The 20615-nt window shown below is 37.5% G+C and overlaps 1 protein-coding gene across 1 annotated transcript; it reads right to left on the bottom strand.

The window, feature by feature from the left end:
- Positions 1 to 4637: 4637 nt before the first annotated feature.
- LOC121422666 (lysophospholipid acyltransferase 7-like) lies at positions 4638 to 15957 on the bottom strand. Its single transcript, XM_041617828.1, has 7 exons — positions 15493 to 15957; positions 13167 to 13293; positions 10516 to 10690; positions 9484 to 9679; positions 7045 to 7206; positions 6089 to 6259; positions 4638 to 5634 (listed from the first exon to the last, which is right to left on the bottom strand). Exons 1-7 carry the CDS (start codon positions 15702 to 15704, stop codon positions 5256 to 5258), a joined length of 1422 nt encoding a protein of 473 aa, XP_041473762.1. The 5' UTR covers positions 15705 to 15957; the 3' UTR covers positions 4638 to 5255.
- Positions 15958 to 20615: the final 4658 nt, after the last annotated feature.

The following is a 20615-nucleotide window of genomic DNA, read 5'->3' as shown; positions in this document are numbered from 1 at the left end:
TAGCCACTTCAGTTCCGAAAACTGTTTTCCCAGCGGGCCCTGCTGTTATTATTACCCGGCTAAGCTAGGCTACCTATTCAGGTGCACACAGCTTTTTGAGGAATAACTTCCTGCCGGTACCCATTTACCTCACCTGGGTCGAGTGCAGCACACTGTGGATGCATTCCTTGCTGAAGGAAATTACGCCATGGCTGGGATTTGAACCCACGACCCTCTGTTTCAAAGTCCGAAGACTAATCCACTGGGCCATGACGCTCCTAATGAGGAAGCAAAAGTAGCAACCTTCATGAACCATACATATGAAACAGAGGGGAGGTTCTAGGATGCAACCCAAGCTAAAGCTGCTAACTTCAACAGCAGCGAGTTTATTGAACCCCTATGGGAAAACAAAGAGACAGGCCAATAGTTGTTTTGTGTATAAAATCCTACTCCTAATGAGGCAACAAAAGTAGCCAGCTTCATGAACCACACATATGAAACAAAGGGGAGGTTCTAGGTTGCAACCCAAGCTAAAGCTGCTAACTTCAACAGCAGCGAGTTTATTGTACCCCTATGGGAAAACAAAGAGACAGGCCAATAGTTGATTTGTGTATAAAATCTTACTCCTAATGAGGCAACAAAAGTTGCCAGCTTTATGAACTACATGTATACATATGAAACAAAGGGAAGGTTCTGGGTTAAACCCAAACTACAGCTGCAAACTTCAAATGCAGCGAATTCATAGAATCCCTATGGGGAAAACAAAGAGATAGGCCAATAGTTGTTTTGTGTATAAAATCCTACTCCTAATGAGGCAGCGAAAGTAGCCAGCTTCATGAATCACACATATGAAACAAAGGGAAGGTTCTAGGATGCAACCGAAGCTAAGGCTGCTAATTATAAATGTAGCGAGTTTATAGAATCCCTATGGGAGAACAGAAGAGACCAAACCATACCAATACTTTGAACTGAATATGAATAGAGTGTTGGTGTGATTTTAAGTATTAGTGGAAGAATCTTCATGGTCAGTGCATCTTATGTGACATTTAAAAACAGCAATATGATGGTAAATAAGCATTTGCAATGCTCTGTTAATCAAGAACAAAAACAAATCATCCAAACAACAGATGTTCAGGGTAGACAAAACAAAAAAATGAAATAAAACTATCCATTATCAGAATGTTATGCCCTTTATATAATGATGCAATATCAGCATCAAACTGGGGGAAAAAACAAGATGAATCAAACAGACTAGTTGGATATGGCCATTCATTTTGAAATTGATGAGAGTTAGGACATTTGCAGGACACTTTTGGGTACATTCCTTTAAATTTCACAGCTGATATACAAGCTATGATGCTCTATTTGGTGTCAAAACAAAGTTCATGATAAGAGCTATAAAGTTGTACCATTTAAGAATGTTGTTTCTCTCTTAATCAGTGAGTGATAGCGACATGTGCAGGGTAGGGGAAAGGAGGGTAATCAGGAGCAAATTCTCCTGTTGGCACATAGACTACAAGATATTTAGTTAAATGATCAAAGACAACAAAAGTGCAGTTGGGTTAAAAATGGAAGTGGTATTTTTTTCAAGAAGGTTTGAATAATGCCTCAATTTCTATTCAATATTAATTCTCTGATATCCAATTCATTTATACTCCTGGTTTCCAGTAGCTCAGACCTGTGACAGCAGAGAGATCCGAAGCTCGACCAAAGTTGGACATGCCAGTGATGATCAGGAGAATAACACAGGAGAGTACTTGGTAGACCTTATCGGCTTTGTTATGCCATCGCCCACAAAAGATGGATGCCATTGTTTCTAGGGTGTCTGTCTGTCCATCTGTCCCCTTTTCGTTCTGGCAACAACAGACTGAAGCATTTGACGAATCATTTTCAAATTTCAATAGACCTTGTGTATGCATATAGGGATGTCTGTTGATGATCTTTTTTTTAGGGGCAAAGGTCAAGGTCATTAGAGGTTATAATATCCCAATAAATTTGGAGCTCATTTTAGATCAATCTCCATCTCCAGCAAGTCCTAGCACTTGTATATATTGGCCAGTATGCAAAACATTCTTCTTAAACACCCTAGGTTACAAGAATGCTGGATCAATAGACACAGATTCAAAGCATATTATTCAGGTCAATGATATTCTGTGTTGAAAAAGATGGATGAGGTAAAAAAAAAAAAAAAAGCAGAACCCCCTAACAAATACTCTTGAGGGATAAAAGAAAAAGTTATCAACATGCAAGTCTCACACTACAGACGGGAACATGCGCCAAACGGGTGATATTTGCATTCAGATCTGAATGTTTCATTAAATTCCATGCAACTTCAATGATCACAGAGCTGAGGAAGAGAGATGTTCACAAACCTACATTTTTGTGAAAATGAACACATCCTTTTCAGCACTAATCATTGACTTTCACAAAAATGCTATTCCCGTGAACAAGCGAAACCCGGCAAAGTCTCTGATCAAGGAGACGCAATGCCCTGTGATTGTAACATGTACACCTGTATGATGGATTTGGACAACATGGGGTCAATGCCAATCAGGCATGTGAAGCACTCAAAGAGGATACCCTGTGTGGCCAATGATAAGATGGTGCTTGTGACATTAATGCAGAGCTACCCACTTGAACAAAAACATTTCAGTATTATAAAGCTGAAAATCAGTATTATGGTGAGAAAATCAGTATATTCAAAGAAACACCATAGGACTAGACAACACATGAAGTGGAACTTAGGAAATCTGTATTTTGCATTAAACCATCAGTACTCTCATTTTTCAGTACCAAATACAGAAAATCTGTACGATTCTCCTAATGTCTCCTAATGTGCATCCTGTGCATGGGTGTATCTGGGAGGGTTCTCATATACGCGGTGATAGGAAGACTGACCCAATGGGGACCGTACCTTCACATGAGGTTCGCCGCATGCTTGTCGTGGCTTACATGTATGTAAGTCGCCACCAGCGCATTCATTTGCATTGCTGCGGGCTCCATCCTCAGGAGATCGCGCAATAGACAAGTTCAATCCCTGAATGTTGTTTTGGGGTGACTGGAACAGTATTCAGTTTCTCTCAGTGTCTCTGTATGCCTAAACTGCCAACGAAGGACTGCTGATTCTAACAGAAACTTGTGCATGGGTGTATCTGGGAGGGTTCTCACCCTTCATATACGCGGTGATAGGGAGACTGACCCAATGGGGACCGTGCCTTCACATGAGGTTCGCCGCATGCTTGTCGTAGCATATGTAAGTCACCACCAGCGCATTCACTTGCATTGTTGCAATCGCCAAAGAGACATGTCTCAGAAGTCATCAGTGGGTTTTAATGTCTGGCTATCGTATGGAATGTTATAAGGATGTTGAGGAAAAGCATGAGGTAGTTCCAGAGGAGGAAGAACAGGGAGACCTTGATGATGCCACTGTTCCACGCCCTTGGTTAAGTTGTGGATGCAGGCAAAAATCAGCACTGCCCAACCCAACAATATCAGTTGTTGATTTTATTTCTTTTTTATTTATATTGCTAAGGACAAATGAAAAAAAATTGAGCATTCGTCTCGGATCAAAATTATTTCTGACATAATTCTCAAAAACTAGATGTAAGATATTTCAAGGCCTTCCTTTATTCAAATACTGCAATAACACACATGACCTGGGGCATGTTTCACAAAGAGTTATGCATGAATTTTTTAGAGTCACACTTAGATTTCCAGTTGCATGCTGTCTGGATGGTTGAGGACAAAAAAAAGATTCTGCGAGAAACTATATTAAGGCGTTGATTTGACATTTACATGTAATAAAATGCCCAATGATGTAGTTCTGATTCAACGTAGTTCAAGAGATATAATCTCTAGTAGCATACACTGTAGCATAGCATAGCGTAGAATAACTTGGCATAGCAAGAAAGAGTCCAATAGGATGGGTAATCTTTGGTGGCACAGAGAAGCGGACCATATGTGTCAATACCCTCCACGTAGCAGTTCAGAGCCCAGACCTGTCGAATAGAATCTCAAGGTGCATGTTGTCAGTGCCAAGGGACTAAGTTAACCATTGATTAACAAAGAGGAAGAGATCATCAAAGAAAGGAAAGCAGTGAGAAAGAGGCTATCTATGGCAAAGGGATCCTAATGAACTCCCAGAAAAAAAATTATTGAGTCAACTGAAAAAAGACTTTCTAAAAACCCATAGCACACAGTATCTTACAACAAGCAAATCCATATCATTCCATTTCTTTGGCAGGAACTATGAACTTTGTTTCACATAATACTAGTTGACCAAGCTTCATCCTCGACGGAATCAGGAACAACAGACTGAACTTCCGTTTGACGCATCAACTTCAAACTTTAACTGACCTTGTGTATGTATATAGGGATGTCTGTAGATGATCTGATAAATGTTTTTTCTTTAGGGGTAAAGGTCAAGGTCATAAGCGATTATACTGAAAAATATTCCTAGCAATTTGGAGCTCACTTTGGATCCAGTTCCGGTAGCTACTAGCACTTGCATGTTGGCCAGTATGCAAGACATATTTTTTTACACTCTAGGTTACAAGAATGCTTGATCAGCAGACACAGATTTAAGCATATTGTTCAGGTCAATGACATTTTGTGATCAAAAAGATGGATAAGGTAATAAAAAGAGCCCCCCCCCCCCCCCCCCCTCACAAATACTCTTGAAGATAAAAGAAAAAGTAATCACAAGTCTCACATCACAGACAATAACCTGCACCAAATAGGCGATATTTACATTCAGATCTGAATTGTGATAAAAGCTGGAAACTTGCAATAGACAGATAAAAAATTTAAATGTATACAGAAAGAAAAAGATTTATTATAACTCAATATAATTATAACAGGAAATTTGTAAGTTTAGTACCACTCAAATTACCATGATCACAATCATCCTTAAGCTATATCATAATGTTCTACCTACAAATATAATTTTTTTTCCTCCCTATATAAAAAAATATAACATTCAATAAATAACCTACTGGAATCAAATGGGCAAAACTTGGTCATAGGATCAAAATATAGTACACGATTGATATTATAAGAGTTTATGTACATAACATATATCTGAATGAAAAATTGTTCACTGAGGTTTTCACAGGGTTTTGCACAAATAATGATGACTTTGAGCTAATAATAAGACATTGGCATCAGTGATGAAAATGCCCACACAATTAAAACGACACTCTTCAGTGTGTGCTAATAAATATCAACCAATACTGCAACTGAGAAATACGAGTACGTGTTTATCAAAACCTACCCAGTCAGTGCCTCTTTCCTTCAGAATTTGTTGAAGAGACGGCTTTACCAGAATCTTCCGCTTTCCTCTTTGCTTTGGGTAGATGCTGCAGACCTACCCCAATGCATATAAATGTTACCACGTGCACGATGAAGAACGTCGATGCCCAGTATCGGGTCACAGCCTCCCAGCTGAGGAGGAGGAAGCCACAGGCGAGGTAGTCAAACGCCCTCATGCGCAGGAACCAGTTGATCCAGTCGAAGGTGACCTTGTTCTGCTCTGTCCGGAAGGACTTGATGAGGAGGTCTTCAGCCCACAGGACCAGGGGGACGGTCAGGAAGCTGAGGTAGTAACCTGGGTGGATGCCGTGCCAGAATGCACTCACCAGCATCGTAGCGGAGGTGCTGTATCAAGAAAACAAAGATACCATAGCACATATTCTATTGTAAATGTTAATTTTGGTGAACTCAATGCGCATTTAATGCTCGTAATATTACTGGAAATGAGTGTATACACCAGTAACTTTAATTGAAATCCATACTTCTCTATACTCTCTGCAATATCTAATATCAATTTGAATTGACTATTTGATAATTTCTCAGAATACAAAACATAGTCGGGAGGAGCACTCGGGGTAAAGTCATCAAGAAGAAGGATTATGGTGATGAAGATGATGAAAATGATGGTGATGATAATAATGTTGATGCTGATGAAAAAAATGATGAATGATGATGATAAAGATGATGATGAAAATATTAATAATCAAAATGTGTCTTAAGGCATAACTTTCAATTTACTTAAAACCTTTAAAATAAATCATCTTTATTATGACGAAAAACTACCAGTCTTTGAGTTTACCTCCATGCTCTGAGTGGACAGCGGATATAGATGAAATTTTTGAGCCACCACTGGACGGACATGTTCCACCATCTCACTGCATCTCGGAATGTAGTGGTGCAGTCACACATGTACGCACTGATGTTGTGAATCGTCTCATAGTCATAGTCTGAACGTGACAGCTCCTGTTCACTGGTAGAGTGAAAGAAGGGACAAAATAAAGAGAAATATCAATCAGCAAAGGACAGAACTAAAACATCTTTAACCCAGAATTCCCGTCACATACTGGTAGATTTGTGAATGACCTTTTTGCTCTTGGGGACTTGCCAACCTTCTACAAACATAACTTGTATTCAATTACATTCTTTTGGAAAATTGTTTTTGTATGAATTTATGTTAACAAAGGTTAAGAATTTTGTGAAAAAAAGAAAATGAATATGAAAGAAGTAGTGAAAAAAGCCATCAGCAGGGTATTCAATTGTAAGTATTTTACGTAGCATTTCACTTGGCTAAGCAAAATGCTTAAACTCGTATTTAGATCATATCTAAATATTTTACTTTATTAAGCCAAATTTAAGTAATATACTAATAACCATGGTGAAGTCATAAAGTTTGAGCCAAATAACGCACAATGTATGTATCCATACATGTATGTGCATGGAATGTAAATGTTTGTGAACTGCACGCAAGCCAGACTAAAGTCTGGTAGGCGGCTAACTTAGATTAAGCAAAATACTTTGCAAGAAAATGCAACTGAATGCCAAAGGTTAAGTATTCTACAATAAGCAAAATACTGAGTAAAGTACTTGATATTCTGGCTTTAAGTATTGAATTGAATACCAGCCCAGATCATCAAGTTCATAATCTCACAAGGCCTTAGCTAAGCTCAAATTCACATATAGTTTTTAATCTGTCAATATAAAGGCAAATAAAACTAGAGATTCTAAATAAAAAAAAGGTCCTTCACTCTTTAATACCTGAATTCTTTTGGATCAATTGTTGGACCCTGCCCGCATCGAGTCCTGAGGATCTTGGGGTAGGCCCCTAACGTAGCACTCATACAAACACACTCGGATAGAAGCCAGGCAGAGTACATTCGAGTACGAAAGACAATGAAGATTGGAACCATGTAGTATGTCCTGCAAGTGACCATAACAACACAGTATAAGATTTCCTTTGTTCATTCTTGTGAGGTCATTGAAAAAAATACCCTTTTCAAAGGAATATATAGCATAAAATAAATTTTATCACTAAATTCTTATAAAACATAAAGCTCTAAGTCTGGATTACACATCCCTTCCCTGCCCCCCCCCCCCGAACAAAAGAAAAACATGATGCAGTGCAAAACACCCTAAATAATAATATACAATTTCTAAAATAATTTGAGGTTTTACTCTTGGGATATTTCACACTAAGTAAAAGCTTTTGTATTGAATACTAAGATAAGATTGAATGCTAGTAACACAGAGTGACTGCCCAACTGTATTTTCTTAATTTAATTATACTGACCCAAAAATCACCTTCGATCTATTAAAGCAAAGTACCTAAAATAACAATCATCCAATTACGTAAGTTTTATAATATCGAGACGTTTTTTTCACAATAATAATCTTATGAAAATAAAATGTAAATTTCTTTTTCGCTCTGTCTTTCTCTCTCTTTACAGAAAATTGTACCTCATGAACAAGGATTTTTAATGCTATCATTTCCAAGGAGGAAGTGCTAAAACATGAGTTGTTCATATTAATATTAAATTTTCCAAGAACCTTATCCCTATATGAAATCACATCTGCTCTGAATATGAGGAAACAGGATGTTAACTATGAAGCAGTATAAACATATGAAACTTGATCATACCTGGAAAATTCTTTAAACAATAAATGGACTGGGCCAGGCTATTTCAGAGATGTTGTAGAGAAATGGCCTTGGCCTTTTAAACAGTTTCAGCTGTTATTCGCATGTTATATTGGAATGTGGGGGCATTTGTAAAACAATCTTTTGCAGAAGACCATTGTTTTCATGAAATTCCTCTTGGATATCACACAAAAATTATTCTAGAGCTCACGATTGTTTTTGCCATTTTCCCTGAATGTTTTGTTTATCTTGACTTTAACTCTATATGAGCAAGTCGAATTTGACAACCAATGACAATTGCCTTTAAAGGAGAAATGTATTGATTATGAATGTGGTCTTATTATATATCAATGGAAAGGTAATGATGTGGGGATTATCAGTGGGTCATTCAAAAATACCAAAAATAATACAAGAGGTGAAAATCGCCGATTAAAAAACGCTAAAATGCCTCTCCGAAATATGCCTCGCATCGGTCTCTGAATTGACTGGAATTTGATGACGTCACTGTCTGTACAAGAGGCGTGATTGGCTCTCCCACGTGAAGCTCCACTTGCATGCAAAACCTGTCGCGTTGGTACGTTTTCTCCACACTGTCACTGAATACTTCGATCCCGAAATGAAAGAAAACCCAGAATTTTATCTAGATTTGGATTTAAAAGTTGATGATTTTAAAGATGAAGAGAATGATGATGAAGTGAACAACAAAGTGACGTCGTTGGAGGTAAATTGGGGGAATTACGCCGATGCTGATGATCATGAAAATTCAACTTGCATGACGATCACAAGTCATGTACATGCCGATTCGCTACCAACTCATGCAGCTGCTGCTACAAGTGCTAGCCACACTGCGCGGGCCAAATTAAATCCATGAAAATGAATAACCACATCCAGACAGAGTCTATCATAAGAAGGAAAATAATGATATAAGTACTTACAAACAAGTGAATAATCCGAACCTGAAGGCAAATCAACTCAACGAATAGCAGCAGACGATATGCACCGACGATAAACTTCATGTAGCTGGGATAGATTGTCACTCGTTCTGTTAGATGTAATTTTTATCTCATTAATTTGACAAAATTACGAAACTCGGGGAATTATTTATCTATATAAAATATAGTAACATCTCTTATTATTTTTTGAATTACGAAAAAACCTTTTTGAAGGGAGAATTACGTCCGCGAAATTGGGGATTTTGGGATGGCTCCCATGGCCAAGTGATTGATTTTATTAAATTTCTGATTTCTGTTTGGTCTCATCTCACGTGGGTCTCAGTAATCCTAGTTTGTTTACATCCATTCAAGGGCTTTGTTTTTGCTCAGCTGACAAGCGATGAATGCTATAAAAGCATACCTAATATTATTCTGCAAAAAGTGAATATTACATGTGTAACATTGTTTGTGGCAGATACTGGGGCAACTTGAAAAAAAATCATCACCCCACAGCATTCCATTTTGCAAATTCTGGCTGTTGTGGGGTCGAAATCGCCCGTCATCCTCATGTATTTTCTTCACTGACATAAATCACTGTGGATTACCCATTCAAGCAACCATTTCGCTCACCTATACCAAAAGCTGTTCTCATAGAAAGCATCATCTTTCATGTAGTCCACGGTGTAGTAGTGCGAGGAGATGATGAAGACGATTCCGACCGGTAGAAGGACTTTGATGCGGTCCAGCATCGGCCCGATGCTCGGCAAGGATGCAGAGTTTGGATGGTGTAGCATGTCGTAGTAGGTCTTGTACTTGTAGTATGGACCTGAGTGGAATATACTATGTATTTATCAAATTGCAAAATCTAAGGAAAAAGTAACATTACAATGATTACATAATACACCTCACCCCAACCCCCGCCCCCCTCCCTAATTAGGGTATTCATACGTATATTTGTAGCTCTGAAATTATATCATAAAATGATTTGAAAGGATAGGTTAGTCAGGTAACCTGAATTTGAAAACCGAGGCTTTTGTGTCGTTTACAACACAAGTTATAGAATGTGTGTACACAGACACTGTTCTATGGAACAGATGATGCAAAAAAAAAGAAATAAAAGAGAGAGTTCCTACTGGGGTAATAATAATAGCAGGGCCCGCTGGGAGAACAGTTTTCAGAACAGAAGTGGCTTCCCTGGGTATATATACCTTTTATTATTATTACGTATTGTTTATTAGTTTTTGTGGTAAAATTATGTTTTTAATCTGCTTCTCTTTAAGTTTTCATGTAAAAAGACAAATCATACAATTGACATAATAGAACATCAAATTATAGTAGATCTCCATATCTCGTTTCAACTTAGGCAAACGACATGCATAAAAAATCAAAATGATAAAGCTCTGGAGACACCTTGTCAAAAGTCGGAGCTGCCTCTTTCCCGCAGGAATCCTGCAAAGTACCTTTTCATTACAAACCATCACAGTCATAGACAAAGCAATGGAAGATGCGGGGAAGCTGAAATGATAAGACGCATACACTGTAGCATCCTTTGATCTTATTGGGGAACATCCCTGCTAAAAATACATGACTTAGACTTTGCCTAGAAAGGGACATTTCCTAACACTTAAGAAAATGGGAGAAAAAAAAACTAGAAGTCACTACCTGTTAGAAGACCAACAAAGCAGAAACAATAGTGGAAGAGTTCTTCTACGGTAGGTTCAATAATGACTGGTATATAACGTTTGGTCTTTCCTGCCTTCCCTTCCTCCTGTTCCTTGGATGACGCAGCTTGCTTGATCTTGTAGGTGTCATGAATCTCAAAGGCTACACCTATCAACTTTAGGATCCCAAGTGAAAAATGAATGACAAAATAATTATTTGGTTTTCTTGTGAAAAAACACTATTCTTTATTTCTTCTTATTGTATTTCCAAGACTAAAATCCTATTTTCCTTTAAATTTAAAAAAAAGCAGTGAAAAATCACCATTCTTACGAGTTTCAAAAATCCTATTTCTAGGTGGAAAATCATACTTAGTATCGCTTTCCCCTTAAAAATCCTACTAATTGGCAGCTCTGTCTTTATATGACATCGAATCTCATAGCGCCCTCCATCAGAGGATATAGGAATACACGTAGACAGAGTTGTCAGAGATGCGCCAGCTGCGCATATCACCAATGCATGCAAGTCACTGGCTTCAACATCTATGATGGCAGTGAAATGATTGGCAGTGCACATGGTCTATTGCAATAATGACTACATGTGGAGATTGTTGTGTCTTGCACCAGGCTAAGATGTTTTACAAAGCAGTCTTTGTTTTAACCCTATCTAGGCCGGGGGGGGGGCCTCGGAGGCCCCCCCCTCAACGAATCGCGCGATATTTTTGCCGTGCGAAATTTTTTGACCGCGCCGCTCGCTGACTTTTTACTTTCAAGTCTTGCGCAACTTTTGAGACCAATTTTGCGTCACCCGGGTACGTGGTTCCGAAATTACGTAACATTGAGTAAGTGCATGTCAGACCGAAAATGGCTCAAAAACGTGATTTCGTGTACAAAGTCAATGCAAATTGTGCTTTCAACCAAAATTCATAAATGTATGATTATTTTTAGTTTTGCTAGTCTAAATGTATTCATTTTATGCTTTTTATGATCACAGAAGAGTCCCCAACAAATTTCATTGAAAAAACAATGAAAAACAAAAGGTCAAAAAAACAAAGAAATACATAAGAAATTGCAAAAAACAATATAATACATAAGAAAATGATTTGATGTCACAATTTTTTTCATGTACACTTGCTAAGGACACCACAAAGAGTTTCTATAACAAAAATTAGTACATTTGGAGCTTTATTTAGGGAGTTAGAGGAAAAAGTATGATTTCGCATACTAATTACGCATAAATTAGCATAATCACTTAATAGCGATTCACATGAAATAAATTACTATACAATCTTGTAGATTATGTCCCAGGCAACCCGCGTGCCAATTTTCGGCGCAATCGCGCGGTCGACGGCCGAGATCTTAGGGGGGGCCTGGGAGGCCCCCCCCCCCCGGCCATAGGAACTCCCAAAATACCCCGGCCTAGATAGGGTTAAGTTAATACAAATACTATATTTGATGATCTTTGTAGGTGTGCATGGTGGAGTTTATAACGTGGAGAAGGTTTACGGTTAACCATGTGTAATATGAAGAAGGGAAGGAAATACAGGCAGAAATTGAAATGGAAAGATGAGAAAGGATGAAAAGAGGAAATTAGAGGTATTCTTTTCTTGAAAGTGAGTAAAGTCCTGAAAAAGACTGTAAACCAGATGAGATGAGCTGAATATGGCTGGAGTAGCGATGGATTGAGTACATGTAGTAGCAGGATGAAGTGAAGAGAGATTACTCGACATTTCGGGCAGGCTGACTGTCTGTCTTCAGAACTGCAAACCGTCTCCACGTTAGATACTATATTGTTCTAAGATGTTAACATGGCATGCAGACATGATGCTTGCAGATAGAGATGGGGAAAAGAGATTGCTGATTAAATGCCAGGTGGGTGTTTCATAAAGCTATTTGTAAGACACGAATGACTTTACGCACAACTGGTGAACCTTTCTTGTGCTATGTGATATCCCTGTGTAGTTGAGTTATGACCTAAGAACATATTCCAGTCGTGCCTAAAGTTATGCGTAGCAGCATTAACTATACTAACAGCTTTATGAAGCACCACCCATTTCTTATAAATGGAACTTATTGTTTTGGAGTTTTGTTCTAGAATAAGAATCATAGAAATCTCCTTATTACATGTATGATAGGGATTTCTTTCATTTACTACTCCTCCATTCAACCATGTACATGTACGCTCAGTGGCGGATTGGGGGGAGGGGTTATAAACCTCCACCATGGGTTCCTAAAAATAATTTTTAAAAAGGAGTGTGTAGACAAACTCCCAACATCCCTTCCCTTTACTAGAGTGGCGCAAGCAGAACAGTGGTGAATCTACGGGGAAGGGGGGGGTGATAGGATGCCTGATGTCGCAGCTCATCGTTAGTGGGTCCTACAAACTTGTCAAACCCTCCTCTTACTTAGCAATAAGCTAAATATGCCACTGATGCTTACGTCTACATTCAAGCAATTGATGCAATTCAACATAATCCATTAATAAAAGCGAATGAATCTTTATTTGATTTAATTTGACTTTATTTTACATATTTCACAAGTACACACAAAAATATGAAAACAATATCAGAAAACTCATGAGAATACAAATCAGACAAGGCATAACAATTAATTCAAATGAAAGAAAATAGCGATTTGGAATTAAAGAATATTTACCCTTAGAGTGAGAAGAAGCTGTACCACATTTGAGAATGATGTTGGTTTCTGCAGCCCAAAGTATCCAGCAGCCCGGAAGAAAGCCAGATAGGTGAAGGAAAAGACAAAGCTCCATACATGACATTTCCTAGGGGAAAAAAATCATAAGCCCTTTAATATCTTACCTTTGTCTCTCTCGACTCTCAAACATATTTGGAAAAATTTGCAAACTCTCATCAAAGACAGAATTTAAATACCACAGTTCACATTTTTTCCTCATTTTGATCGTTTACAATTTATTTAGAACTTAAGTTAGATCTAGAGATCTACTACTTGGTAGTTAATAATAGTTTTGATTTTAACATCTCAAATCTTTTCTTCTTCTTCCTGTAAAGTACAGACTGCTGTTGGCATATTATCGTACTTGTTGTGTTTGTCAAGTTCCCAGATTAATGGTGCGAGTAAAAATCTCGACAAAATTATGTGCGGCTAAAAACAGAAGAGGCCTTAACGAAGCCTCCTTTGCTGCACCTCTTGCTTGAAAGACGAAAGAGAGGTGCTGTGGACTATCTTCGCTGGGAGCGAGTTCCATATTCTGAGAGCATCAAGGAGGATGTCTTTTTATATATTTGTATTCTGGCATATCAAATCTCAAATCGTTTACAATTTATTCAGAACGCAAGTTAGATCTACTACTCGGTAGTCGATAATAGTTTTGATTTTAACCTCTCAAATCTTTTAAAGGAGCATAAAATAGGGACAACCCAGGCATCATCAATCATATGCCTAATGGTCAGTTATTTGGCAGCATTTTCACAATCAGCTAAAAAAGAATCTGGGAAAGAGTAAGAGTTCTGTATGCACCCCCACCAAAAATAACAAAAGATTGTTGAGACTATCGATTTGTTCACTTAAGATTTTTCTATCATTTTTTTTACTGTTGCTTACCTTAGTTGGGACTCGAACTCACCTCGTTTTATCTGCAGTCAAGACCTCTTCCCGCTATGCTAGCAAGAAGCGCTGATATAGAACTTTAGAAGGGGTATGTTAACGATTATCAGCCGATAGCTCGACTAGTCTCTAGACTCACAGACCCTTTTAGGCTACTGACTAAATAAACCAATGTCTATGGACAATTACCCAGAGCTACCAAGTCTCACGCATTATGCGTGAGACTCAAGCATTTTGGACTCTTGTTCATCTCCTCAAATCTCTGTCTCACGCAACTATCACAGCCTATCCCCATATACATTGTACACAATGTCTGTGATCTCATTCAGATTCACAGAAAATCTCACGCATAGCTGGTCTTTGAACTTGGCATCTCTGAATTACCAGTAGAGGTGCACAGTAATCTTAGCACACAGCCAATATTGGAGACTGTCTCCAATGTGGGAGATTATCTCCAATATCAGAGACTTTTGTAAAGAATTTGGGTATCCAATTTCAGAGACAGTCTCCAGTTTTGGAGACCAATTTCCTTTGTTTACATTTGCTGCAAAAAGATTACCTTGGCGGCAACTAAAAATGTGATAAGCAGATTCCTCAATACCCCTTTTCACCGTCTACTTTGAAAATTCACCGTCTACTTTTGTTTTTATATGGATTTTTGTTGTCAATCACACACAAAACAAATGGGCTTCTGACCTCAGTGAGACAAAATTGTCAATCACACACAACAAATGGGCTTCTGACCTCAGTGAGACAAAATTTTGGGTGGAAAAAATCATGCTTTTGTTGGTGTTGTTTCTTTTGTCCTTTTGCAAAGCAAGTCTCCAATATGGGAGATTGTCTCACATATTGGTCGTGCGCCACTACTGATTACACACACTAGATCCTGCTCGAAATTTGACAGAATAAAGCCATATTTTGGTATTTATTTCCACTCCCCTATCATATATGTTCTAGTATGGCAAGTTCCCCGGCCTGTGTCTGCGCAGTCCCCCTTGTCTGCGCATACGCAGACAAATTTGCCGATCTTTTGCCAATATTTTCATGAATGCTGAACTCATCCTAAAGTAATTTTAGGTCGCTTTTCACATTGATGTCAGATTTTAAGGATATTGGCTAGTTTTTTAGATAATGACCGTCCGCGAAGTATGGACACGCGCGAAGTATGGACACGCGCGAAGTTTGGACTCACTGCCATAATTACAAAATCTGACTCACTATGCGGAAAAATAATGAAATTTGGGCATTTCTTTTGAAGGCCTCAAAATCACTAAATCTAAACCTCCATGTTTTCATTTTTCAATTTTAGTGGGGGTGCATATGGAACTTTTGCCAAAATCTGTTTGACGAATGGCTTTCGGTGAAATCTAAATGGAGAGGGTCTAACTTTACTTACCTTGGACCTGCAATTTTGATGAGAAGTGCATTCACAACTGTAGCAAAAATAGAATGGTAACTCTGCCATCTGCACAAGATCAAAACGAGAGCGATGCCCACTGCAGTGCAAATATTTTGCTTGTTTTTTGCCCCATTTGAATGCTTGACAAGATGTCCCAGAGCTATCGATAAAAGCAACATGAGAAGGTAGATAAGCTCGTCCAACGACATGATGTTAGTAGTAACTTAGGCGGCAGATTAATTGTATTTTTGAGGAGCACTCAGGAGGCGTCGGTTTCCCTTCCAATCCAAGCACAATACGCTGCGCTGCGTATCATGCTCGCGATCTCTATATATCGGGCCGGCCGCGCCGCCGGGGGACAACCCGGTAGCGACGGGGCAGATGCAGGGTCGCGATGGCGAGTACGGTGACTGCTTTGCTGCTAGTCTATTATCGGCGGGATTTTTGAAAGAGGAATGGACCTCGAGCTGACACAGCGAGCACTCAGCAGGCACGTGCCGGTGGTGTCCGATATGGGGGGTGGTTGCATGGGATCCCGCCAGGTTCTTTCGACTTCTTTATATTTTGCTTTCAATTCATTTAGGTAATCAGTTCTGCCTAGTATGTTCTTTAGTTTAGCTTTCAATTTTTTTAATACAAAAAAAAAGCTGAAGAGCCAATGTTCTTCACTCCTATCTGATTCATCACGTCATCAGCCACTGTAATTTTCTCTCGACTTGTCATCTTCATTAGATGTGCTAGCGCAGCTGGTACTACTTTCATTGAACATCTCATTACCTAATATATCACTTCCAGTATCACTCTAAGGGGCCCTAATCATCCAGGTCCAGTCCAGTAACAATTTTCATCATTTTTTTTTTCCTCATTGGTTATTTTTATGAATAATTAGACCTTTACATTTCACTTTAGTTTTCTATTTTCTATAAGTTCATTTCGTTATCTTATTAAAGATAGTTAGTTTTTCGAGGGGGGGTGTGCAGTCCATAAGAATATTAGAAATAAATGTCATGGTATACAAACTGATATGTAATTTTACTTTATTTTTTCACTCGCCTTGATTATATTTTTCTGAAGCTGTTCTGTTCCCGACATACCTGGGGTATATAAGGAACTTTTCTTGTAACAGATCACAGCATAACCTGGGTGTAGACAAAACGTTCTGGTTCAGGGTTTGTTTGCAAATCATCTTCCGCAACTTTACTTTCACATCCCCTTCTGCTTTTTCATCATTATTCTTGACATTTCTCCTCTTTTCCCTTCTGTCTTTTCTTGATATGAGGTCAGTCTTTCTCTCCTCTTCCTCTTTATCCCCATAGACACCCACAACAATGAAATGTCTGTCTTCTCACCCCCTCCTCCGGCCCTTCCCACCCCCTCTCGTCCCTTTCATGCCCCCCCCCCCTCTTGATCAAACTCTCCCTCTCTTATTCACCCCATATATGCTTATCTTGCAAAATTATATTGCATATTTCTTCATTCAAAAGCAACATTAATAAACTCATAACCCCCTCCATATCTCTCTCCCTCTCTCTCTCTCTCTTGGTTAAACACTGTATCTCACTCATATCCAACTTCTTTTCTTTAATCAGAAGCAACAGCAGTACAATCATACAGTTTTCATTATAGTTAAGAATGTATAACTTTAATGTAATCATTCCGATTTTGAAGCTATCATTTATTGCAAGATTAACTCATAAACACATAACTGTAAAAAAAAATATTACTTTGTTTGCAGCTCATAAGACTACTTACTGAGATTTTGGATGACAGTTTGAATTATTTCCTTGCTCTAATGATGTTAGTTCAAAATGCAAATAATTCTTGCTTCTCATTGGGTGTCAGTTTTTTACATACTCCAGTAAAAACTTTTTTCATATTAACATTCAAATATTAACTCAGCTTTCACTTTTTTGTAAATATTCAAAAAGATATAACAATATGAGACTTGCAGATTGATTTTCTTTTTTTCCCATATAAAATGTTCATCGTTAAACATGTATCTTAGAGAATAGTTCAATCAAAGAGATATTTGGAGCTGATGGTTTGAATTTATCATCAACAAGTCTCGAAAAAGAGAGTAGAATATTTTCAATTTTTGTGCTTTACACATTAAAAAAAATTCAATGATATTTTTTTAATTCAAGTTATCAAATAAGTGATTGGTGCTATATAAATGCCTATTATTATTATTACTATTCATGTGAAATTTGATTCACATTATGGGTACTTCAAAACTACCATCAAAACCAAATAGACTTAAGTTTTTTATTTCTAATGTCTACAAAGTTCTACATGTTTTGAATATAAGTTTAATATATTTTATATAATCATAAAATGGAATATCTATGTCATATAAATAATATATTATAGAGGATTTAAACAATTGAATAAAATTTAATGCTGACCCAACATTTTAAATCAAACAGACAACTACATTGACAGAAAAACAACATTACCACTCTTTAAAAGACATGTACAAAATAATTACTCATGCAGAAAACATGCATAATAGTATACACTTATTCTTATAGGCACAATAATAACAGTAAGAACATGGAAATACATCAATTCAGCACCAAGAATGTTCATAACATTTCTTTCTCATCATTTTTTATTGTACACTTACATTGCACTCACACATGCAATTATAACAAAATACACGCAGCAGATTCACAATTCACAATGGCCAAATTTCATAATAAAATCTTTTGGAAGCAATCATGAGATTATATAAAGACAAGCATACATAATTTACATACACAGCATGCACATTGTTTTTTCAGTTTTCGTATGATGTTGTCAGATATCCTTTTAAACGGAAATGACTTCAGCAAATTTTTTAAGTAGAGGTATGCTGTTGTCACACCAGCAACTCGATTCAAAATCACCTGAAAGTATGTCATTTGAATATGACGCTGTTTTCACTACCTTCCTAAAACTAGTTTAACGTGTAGTGAGAATGGTCGAAGCAGTCTTGGAAGCGATCTTCCAACCCAGTTCATAAAACCACCTCGCGATGTAGTTTTGAAGATCGCTTTGCCTCATTAAACTGGTTTTAGCATAAGTGACGACTCAGCCATTCTTCGCGAAATGATCTTCGCACATTTTGAGCGCGCGACTCTACACACTGTGTATAATGCCTATGCTGCGTTTTTTTATTTCGCGCAAAACGTGTCACCCCACTGGGAGCATTTTCATAGCAACACCATCGCTTTACATGAAAAGATTTTGAAAACCACTTTTGGGTGATCAAATGGGAACGCCAGCAAAGCGATCTTCCAAACTGGTTTCCTGAACCAGTTTCCAGTAAACTAGTTTTAGAAAGCATAATGAGAACGGTGTCTATGTTGTTCAGGGGAGCGTGTCATCAATATTTTGTCCTTATACGTTCTCAGATCTGACAACTTTGCTTGCTTTTGACAGGCCGAGTATCCCTGTTACTATGGTAACTGTCACATAAAATGGGACTTGTCATATAAAACGTATGAAAAGTCCTTTCATGAAACGCTCCCCAGGAATGAGTTACTTTGGTATGACTATTGCATAAAGATATCAGTTATTTTTTTGAAAAACAATAAAACTCTCGGCAATTTCAGCCTGATTTAAGTAAGGAGTACGTTATTTTGATATAATAACTTAAGTATTATAATATAATCATTTAAAAAAGTATAAAGTTACATAGGAGCATAAGTAATTCATTGAATAAGCATTGACCATTGATGGAAATACAAATCCTTGAAGTATAGTCTTTATACATTACAACATGAATTGAGTAATTGATGGAAACATCAGCCAAAATCAATTTAATGAAAAGCTGCCTAAAATTGTTTTAAAGCCCTTGATGCGAGATTCGCAGTGCACTGAATAATTTTGGTCTCAGAGACTTCCTAATAATTAATCATGATTCATTGGATCAAAACTGTAAGCCTCCTGATTTTTTTTTTAATCAACACTGCAAGTCTGCAACAGGATGGGGGAATAGTAGTTGACCCACCAATATATATATGTTTATCCTCTTATGATCTTTGATTGGAAATTATAGATGCATCAAATTGTTCAAACCAAAATAAGAAAAAAAAAAAACCAAAAAAAATAGAAGAAAAGGTCTGAGCTCTCATCACATCACTCACATCATTGTGGAGTGTTGTGGCCCAGTGGATTAGTCTTCGGACTTTGAAACAGAGGGTCGTGGGTTCGAATCCCAGCCATGGCATTATTTCCTTGAGCAAGAAACTGATCCACAATATGCTGCACTCAACCCAGGTAAGGTAAATGGGTGCTGGTAGGAAGTAATTCCTTAAAAAGCTGTGTGCGCTATGAATGCCTAGCTTAGCCGGGTGATATAGGAGCGCCTTGAGCACCTAACAAGGTGGATATGTGCGCAATTTAAATACCCTATATTATTATTATCATCACAACCCTGTTTAAAAATAGTTCCTCAGAAATTGGAAATACCCCCTCCCTTCCACAAGTAAGAATCTCTGTATAGATGTACACAACCTTGCCTACACCTCACCATATTTAGGCCTTTACCAAAATCAATTTCACACGCACATGTAAATATATAAAAATATTGATGTATATCCTCACATAACATCTTTTTTTTCAATTCATATCATTGTGAAGTAATACACCGGCCAAAGCTGCAAACTTAGAGTTCAACATTTAAAAAAAAATCAAGATACCTCAACAAGCATGCACTTCTTCCATGTGTAAAGTCAATTCATGATTAATACATGCATGATTATATGAGAAGTTAAAAAATTTTAACACTTGTTTTCACGCAAGTATTAATCAACATACGTTGTAATTACATATCCTTTACAACATCTCTTCATTGATGGAAGTAAAAAACATTTCTATTTATTGTCTACCATGCTGAATTAAGTCTCATTTTCCTTTTTTAACAATGAAATCAAAACTACCATTTAAAAAAGAGAAAACCACGCAAGTAAACAGCTTTAATTAATACTGAGGCAAGAGTTACACTGTCATTTTCACAACACATTAAAAAACATTTTTTCTTTGTATATTGACTACATATCTTTACACTGATGGATTCCTGTTTTGCAAATTATACAAGAAAACACATATATTGAATATAATCCATATTGAGGGTA

This window comes from Lytechinus variegatus, chromosome 10 (genome assembly GCF_018143015.1).
Source record: "Lytechinus variegatus isolate NC3 chromosome 10, Lvar_3.0, whole genome shotgun sequence".
Lineage (NCBI taxonomy): Eukaryota > Metazoa > Echinodermata > Echinoidea > Temnopleuroida > Toxopneustidae > Lytechinus > Lytechinus variegatus.
The sequence above is the reverse complement of the archived record's forward strand: the minus strand, read 5'-3'. Positions and strand labels throughout refer to the sequence as shown.